This window comes from Halyomorpha halys, unplaced genomic scaffold (genome assembly GCF_000696795.3).
Source record: "Halyomorpha halys isolate HHAL.00 unplaced genomic scaffold, Hhal_1.1 Scaffold522.1, whole genome shotgun sequence".
Lineage (NCBI taxonomy): Eukaryota > Metazoa > Arthropoda > Insecta > Hemiptera > Pentatomidae > Halyomorpha > Halyomorpha halys.
Genome location: NW_027107635.1, coordinates 353,082 through 361,912, shown reverse-complemented (window position 1 = coordinate 361,912; position 8,831 = coordinate 353,082). Strand labels below are relative to the sequence as shown.

Here is an 8,831-nt window from a genome sequence, read left to right as displayed (position 1 = left end):
GCTCCCAAAAAAAATTTCCTACTTTTAAAAAACGTATTACTTTTACTAAATTAATGAATGCAGTACCTGGTATCTGAGAGATACTACGTAACTGAAGAAAGAGTGATTCAAAGAAAAGTCATCCGCGAGATGAATAGTAGTAGACTTTAATTAAAATTTGAAAACATTAAATAGAAATACAGATATACTGAAGAACTGTTTTTGTAATACTAATTGTAAATAATTAGTTTCTCACGATGTGAAAGAGATTTAGGACGACATGAAGTGTAATTCAAATATAAGTGCCTCTATACAATTATGAAAACCAAGATAATTGGTAAGAAGGCCTGGAATGTAAAAAAGCACTGGATAGACTGAAAGGAGGAAAACAAAACAGTCACATAACTGCCCAACGTAAGCTGTATTGGTATTTATTACAAATAATTTCCAATTGTAGGTACAAATAGTTTATACATATATAGTCAAACTGATAAAATAAATATATATACTTGACTTGAAAGAACTTGACTCATTCAGAATGAACACACCGAATTGATAACTCAAAAACTTGATAAATGGTAAATTTAAGGACTTGTCATACCTACTAACTGAAACTTTTAGTTTGACTTCAAAAATTGAATGATACTATTATTGGAATTAAGCATCGCAACATAAGATCTGAGCGATTTACTCATTGCCCATGAGTTGCAATTAATAAATATACAGTGAGACTAATGCAAGCCTTGGTTTGGAACCTACACAGGTAAGCAACGACCTGGGACCAGAGATGACGCTGATCTGCCAGTCGCTGATAGTGCCGGGGGTTGAAGCGGATCCTCCACCGATCCCACCCTGTGCCGAGTTGGCCACATCTATCTTCGAGCTCTATCTGTGCATACAGGAATTCGCAAGGTATTTATTAGCATTATGAAAGCTATTATCGTTAAAAATAAAGATTAGAAGCCGCACAAATAGTATTTTCTCCTACAAAATATGTAATTCTTCTTTCTCCTTTTTTGTGGCATTTTTAGCTAAGAGAACCTCAATCCTAACACATTCCCTTTGAGCGGAAAACGTTCACCTATTAGATTCTCTCCTATCCTCTGTATATATTTCTCATAGAGAATTCACGAGTGCCTTCATCCCAGCATTTGGGATTCCATGACCTTTTCATATTTCTTATCCATGCGACAGATATGTTCTCCAAACAACTAGAAATTTGTAAATTTATTTCAAGTTGTTGAGACAAACTTTTATATGCAATATTCATATTTATATGCAAATATCATTAAAAATGCTATCGCTAACTATCTTGAAATATAGTTTTTCATAAATCAAAAAAAAATTTCCAAACAGCTGAAAATCAATCTATTTTACCATTGAAAAAAAACTGCTCCTATGAAGACAAATGTCTTAAACTAGTTTATAGCACACTAAACCAGCTTTAATTCAAGTTTCCTGAGATATAGAGTTCCCACAATAGATTAACTAACTATTCATTTTTCAAAATATATTTGATGAAATGTTGCTAAAAAAATTTGTATCTCGGGAACTAACGAACATAAGCAGCCATGTTAGGAATCATATTTTAGTAAATTTACTCTACTTTAAGTAATGTGCTATTAGGTTTTCTAGTGTTAAAGGTAGTTTTAACGATATGGTGCTCTGAATGAAAAATTAATTTTTTTTAAGGTTTTGAAACAGCCACCATTTTTTATTCCTCCTACCTATACTTGACAGACTCATAAATTTTCACTAGTAATTATCGTTTACAAAGAAGTAATAAAAAAATAAGAGTGAAATAACTGACTTTTTTTCTCCTCTTTAGTTCTTGTACTAAATTCACTTTCCCATAGACGCGTCAAATTTGAAAACAAATAAATATTTTAATCATGTTGCTGAGAAGAAACTCAAAATGGAAAACATTTTTATTTTAATACATTTTAAAGTTCATTAACAATTATTGATTCTAATTGTGCTTTTAAAAACAAAACAAACCAGATTCATGTTTTAATCTTAAACCCTATTCCGTCAGTCTGCTGGTGTACCTCAGGGTAGTATCCTTGGTCCCTAACCTTTATACTGTTTTCACAGCTGACATTTCAACCTATCCTAACACTATCCTCACCATGTATTCCGATGACACATATCTATTGTCAGTGAACAATGATCCTTACATTGTATCCCAAACCCTCCAATCTCACATCACGACCCTTGAAAGGTGCCAAAAGTGGAGTAAGATTAATTCCCATAAATCCCACCAAATCATATTTACACTTCGTCGTAAACCCATAACTTCTTGCCCTACAGTGTCCTTTAATAATACCCCACTTATTCCTGTCGGAGAGATCCGTTACTTAGAACTACATCTAGACAAACGACTGACATGGATTCCCCATACAAGAATGAAAAGACAGAAAACTGCTCGTCGATTCCGACTATTACAACATTTACTAGACAAACGGTCCAAACTTCCAATCCATTACAAAAGACAGTGATCTACATGACTGTTATAAGGCCTATCTGGACATACGGAGTTGAGCTTTGGGGCTCCACTAAACCATGAAATTCCTCCCGAATCCAATCCTTACAGTCCAAAATCCTTCGTAAAATCCTTAATGTTTCTTACTTTGTCACAAATCAAGTCATCTATCAGGACCTCAATGTCCCATATGTTGCCGATTTGGCCAAAACCAGACACCACTCCTTCCATGAGAAACTTCCCAACCACCTAAATCCACTTGTTTCTAACCTGGCTTCTCCTTCATTACCTAATAATGCTCCTAGGCGTCTGAAAAGAAGATGGCCGCGAGATCTTCTCCTCTAGAAATATTATTGTAGTTCTATTAATGGGTAAATTCTCCACATGTTTGTAGCATGTCACTATGTCACCTACAGCAAATTTACTTGTTGTATATATTTTTATACAGTTATAAATAACAATGAATAAATTATTAAAATAAAAAAATCTTAAACCAGATATTCAGAGGTAGGTTATAGAAAGCATAAAACTGGCCACTCATCCAGTACATAAAAAACATTTAGTAATTTCAATTATTCATTATATTATCCCATACTTTCTTTGTTGATAGGTTTAAGGTTTTAGATTAGATTAGGGTTACAAGATCACACGATTATTCTAGAGTAATACATAATTTAAATATAAAATCATGAAATTACACACAATTTCATGATTTTATATTTAAATTTCTGTAATTCATGCTTTCATAAATAAAATTGTAAATAAATACTATTTAAAATATTTAAAAAAACGAATAGTAGTAAAATCATTAATGAATGTTTTATAGAAAATTCTATTGATTTTAAGGTATACATAACTGTAACATATAAGTACTGTAATAATAATAATAAGTATAATATATAATTATAAGTCTTGATGAATAATAACTGTGACCGCTGAATATGCCAAAAAGTAAATTTCAAACTGACCGAAACTAGAGTTTCTTTTGTTTGGTAGCATTTAAATATGAAGCCCTTTTTGGTGACTGACTTAACTAAGGGCTTTACTGCGTGGCTGAGCATAACGAGAAGAGAATGGAGACCTTTTAGGCCGCTACATCGGGTTAGCCCAAGCCCTAGGAATTAGCTCATCCAGATTAGATTTTTAGCCGCTTCGGTACCTGCCATTAGCCTCTTTCAGGTCAAATGATTCACTTTTAACATTCTTTTAGATGTATATTATTTTAAAAAGTAGCTTGGAATGCTATTAAAATGAAGTACGAAACTTGGTCCAAATACAATAAATGAAACATCGTATTGGCTTGTTCAGCTATACCACTTGGTTTCAATTGCTATGTATTAAACTTTGCAATATTATAAAAATAGGTTTTTGCTGGAAGATCTGGGTGGTCTTGGAGCCTGAGAGACAGAAGTTCGTCAGAAAAATTATTGATAACTATCAATGCACAGGAAACTTTTAATAGCCCCACTCCATTAACCCTAGATGGAAGGCTATCTACGAGCTCCAGGCTAAGTCAGTTATGGTTTATTCCAAACACTTATCGGCAGTCTTTATGAAGTATCCTTCGTAGTCGCCAATCAGAATGAAGTAAAAAATAATGACCCCCATTATGACAAATGAGAGGATAAACCTACTAGAAGGTTTAAGAGTTAAGGTGCTTCGAGCTGGACAAGAAAGGAGGACATTTCAAGTAGACCATAATGAAGAGCTGATAGCCACTCATCTCACAACCTACCACGGCGTGCATTACCACCAGCTTTTCATCCACTCAGTTATAGATATTCAAATATAATTTAAATATATTTTATGGCAAGGTCATCTACCTCAATCCTTTTATTATAGGAACTTTGATTATATTACCCAATATCACTTCCTCCATCACACATTCGATGGTAATTATATTTTATAAAGATGACTAATTGGTAACTGGTAAACAACGCCTTTGGAAAAGTAATCCTATTATTATAGTTTTAAAAACTCATTTCATTTGAATTAATATAAATAATTTTGAATAATCTCCATCCCAGACACAACTGGTAGGAAGCATATCAAAATATACGTAAAGGCATTAAAAAAAAACATTGCTTTCCAAGAAACAGCCTGTCGAGGAGTTTGTATTATGTCTGATTCCAACAGATATGTTATGTACGTTTGACCTGAAGGTCTCGACAAATGCGTGTTCAATATAGGTAAGGTAGTTGATTAGGAGGTGATTAGACAGGATGAGACTTACGGGGTGACTGCCGTAATTTCTCCAAGGATGGTAATCTCGTCCTACCGGACTTTCGGGTACTATTCCTGTAGGTATGAAGGGGGTATGTAAGCCCGCAGAGTAGCTAGCCGTCAGGTCTTACGAAAGGATAGAAGGTAGAGGAAAGAGGTAACCAGAAGGGAAAAAGCGTGAAATGAGACTCATATCATAAATTAAGACAGAAAGCATACACTGAATGACTTACTTGCCAAGTAATAATATAACAGTATAGTATATATATAACAGTGTATAGTATTTACCAAGTGATAATATAACAGCACCATCGATGGGTTATTGATTCTACTAACGATACTAAGGCCAGTCAGAGCCACTGCTTATAAGAACTTACTTATTACTGATTAAGTATATTCTTTTTGATAACTTTATTTATTAAATCAACATATTTACAATTATAGTGGTAATTACAAGATTATATGTAACATTTTAAAATCATTTACATCTTACTGAAAAATGGACATAATAAATGACTAGATAAAACATAAGTGGTGCTCGCTCCTAGGTGAAACTAACTGAAGCTCTTTATCTAGGCGGAAAGCCATAGCGGTGATCGTATTCCTGGCCCCTGATATATAGCGTCGCTACAAGCCTATGTTCTCCTTATGACCATTACTTTCCAAGATACAATCAATGTTCTCCTTATGACCATTTCTTTCCAAAATACCCTCAATGTTCTTCTTTTGATCATTACTGTCGAGGATGCTGATAATGTTCTCATTATAACCATTACTTTCCAAGATAATACAGTCAGTGTTTTTCTTACGACCATTACTTTCCAAAATAGTACTTCCAGTCTTTTTGTACTTCTCTGAACATAGAACATTTACATCAAAAATATTTTTCTTATCTTTATATTTTTTTTATGTCTTCTACTGCAAATTTACTTATCGTCAAATAATGCTTATCAGGTATTCATAAAAGCATTGTTTTAAATTTGAACACATTTATTCCCGAATGATTTGAATGTTATTGTTTCGTTGCAGTTTTAGAGAACATCTTCCCGACCAGAAGAATCTTTCGGTCCACCTATATTACCAGTGGTTCGAGCCAGCAGTTGATAAGTGGTTGGACTTGGCCAAAATAAGGGTATGTTAGAAAATAATAATATGAATTCAGCTATGTATATGTTACTTTTTTGATATTAAAACTCTCAAGTTTATTTAATTATCTGATATTTTTACTAAAAAATAATTCATAAACCACATACATTGTTGAGTATTTGTTTTTTTCTTTATAGGCCATGAACAGGATAAAGAAAGCTGCCGAACTCAACAGATTCTGCTCCGGAGACTTCATCGTGAAGCATAGCACTTCAGCTGTAGACACTGCTGCTTGCTTTTACCAGATGAAAGAGTTCTGGAAGCAGCTTGCTTGGCCTGATTTGGTCGGTGCTTACAACCTCCTGTACAAGCTGATGGAGGTACATCTCTCCCATTATTCCTTAATGTTCTTTTGCTTGCATAATAACGAACAAGTTAGTGTTAGAAGCTCTTTTTCATAAAATGCCAACTCTTCTTCATTAAAATGAAATATATCATGGAATAATGCCAACCAAAAGCATTTGGAAAAAAGTCTTTCGTTTTTAAATAAATTTAAACCTCTTTTAAAAGGCATTCCAGTATAACGGATGTGGAACGCGGGGGTGGTGGACACAAATAAAATGTTTTACTGTTTTATTTGTTACGGTTATATAACATAAAATGTTCTTACTGTAGTGAGAACATGGAGCACAAGTTCACAACAAAGGCTTGGCAACTACTCAACACAACTGATGTTGATGACTGGCCCTTACAAACTGCTCGTGATCAACAATCGATATATTTACAGTTTGTTACAGAACAACATGTATACAATAAAAATGAATTTTTACATCACGCTTAAGCAAGGGAAACCCCCTCATAAGGAACAATTTTACTATGTTCCGACCAGAAGAGTATATATTTAATGTACTTGAACCCTTATATTTATTAGTAACCCTTCGTATACGGACGCGGATTTAAATTTTATTCCCCATAAGTACTTTATACTCCTCTGTAACGGACAGGAGTCATAAAATATAACACAATAGGATAAACTCAAGATTTAAGAATGAACTAAATTCCCAGTGATGGGAATAATCATTGAAATTCTGTATCCACCTATTTCTATTTTATTTATTTTAAAGGATGAATATAATGATTCCGAAACATATTTTTATATACTGAAATAATTATAATTAATGTAATATTAAATCTTGTACAAAAATCTGCATATATTTTTTTTAAATATCAGTAAAAAAAAAACCCTGTCATTAGTGAACTACATGTGTTTATTTTGTGGAAAAACATTTATAGGCAATATAAGATTCTTCAAAAGTTTCACTTATACACTTTATGTTCTTACACAAATAAAAAATAAATAAAACATGTGATCTGAATTGGTTTGATTTGATTTGTAATTTTTATCGAACATGAAATTAAAAAAAAAATGATTACAGCTGCTTCCTCGACAGTCCGAAAAAACTTTTGAAAAAGTAAATATCAACGAATCCTCCTAGAGACATTCCGAAAGAATTTCCAAAGTAATAAAAAACTGCTTATTCCTGTTTTTATTGAATAGTGGCACATTTAGCAAAAGAATCTATTGTGCCACTATTCAAGCAAAGCAGCGATATGCATCCAACAAAACGATTGCTGATAAATGTAAAATAATTTTTTTAACTGTATGAAAAACGTATTATTATGTTATTCCGGACTTAGAAGGTTCAAGTGACGATTAATAATAAATTTTATTATTTAATTTTATATTAACCATTTTTTCACGGAAATATCCGTATAACGGACAAAGTTATCTTATCTTCTCTGTGGATGTCCATTTCATAGAAGTTTTATTCTACTTGATAAAATGCTACATTCAATTATATTGCGGTTTCAAGAATAGCATTATTCTAGAAATAAGTTAAACAATACAAATATAAACGTCATAAGTAAAATAAATCATACAAATTCTAAACAACAAAGAAAGTAATAGAATACTTTAGCTCAGGTTTATATTTAGTAACTGAAAAAGGACGAAAGATTGATGATGATACGTAAAATGTAACTGGATTTGCCGAAGACGTGAATTCACTATCAAGTGGACATTTCACGAAACAGAGAACTTACTGAAAGAAACTATGAACTCATTTTCATCTATTTTTATATGTGGTTCCCAAAATATTTTTATGATATGAAAAAGAATATTGGAATATTTATTATGAACTATTTATTAAATTTATACTTTGTTTCAGACTATCAGTGGTGGTGCCGTGTATTTCAGCCAAATAACGCAACAAAAGCTTCAGGACACAGGTTACTACGAAGACACCTCTCCCTTTAAAACAACTGACGAGGTAAATTGCACTTCAAATTAAAATTTTTATGTAACAAGCAATTGATTGTTTCTCATATCATAAAAAAAATTAAGACTCAATATAATCAGTACTGTATTAAAAATAAAGTATGTCTTCAGTTTAATGGTATGATTTTTTTAATAATAATCTAAGCGACTGTAAAGGGGTTGTATGACCTTTTTTTCGTCCAGGTCCTTCAGTTTTTTTTTTTATCAGTTATATTAGACAAGTGTTAAAACAAAGAAAACGCGGTGGGGTAAAATCATTACAATAATAATTGTATTTATATTGGTAAATAACAATATTTATTATAATTATTTAAATAACTATATCTAGAGGTTAACAGCCTATCCTATCCATGAAGGGGGGTCAAGTTTTCCTGGGTCCGCCAGAGCAATAAAAGTCGAACCCCAAGGCCGGCAACCAGCATCGCTGCACTCATGATGTCCTTTACAGCTTCGTTCTTTTTATATCTGGTATGGCCATTTCACCTATAAAGGAAAGATAGAATTATGAAGTCGGATTAAGATTTCCATATTAGTTTATATACCTACAACAATATTGAATCAAGAAAATATGAAAAATGAATCAATACCAGAAACATCCACTGAATAAAACAGTGACAGTGACAATCAGACACCTCTAATTCTAATATATATATAAGTTAAGTATTGGCAAAAGCACAATGTCAAAAAAGAGAAGAAGGAAAAAGATCTAACTCGCTTGAACTG

At 32.5% G+C, this 8,831-nt stretch overlaps 1 protein-coding gene across 2 annotated transcripts in view; it reads left to right on the top strand.

The window, feature by feature from the left end:
• The window catches only part of unc-13-4A (BAI1 associated protein 3), a 413,601-nt gene that overhangs the window by 379,300 nt on the left and 25,470 nt on the right, over positions 1-8,831 (top strand). For both annotated transcript variants that reach the window (XM_067046009.1, XM_067046008.1), the window contains 4 exons: positions 743-891; positions 5,714-5,816; positions 5,968-6,150; positions 7,999-8,100. In XM_067046009.1, coding sequence (XP_066902110.1) covers positions 743-891; positions 5,714-5,816; positions 5,968-6,150; positions 7,999-8,100 — 537 coding nt within the window. The remainder of the gene's footprint in view (positions 1-742; positions 892-5,713; positions 5,817-5,967; positions 6,151-7,998; positions 8,101-8,831) is intronic.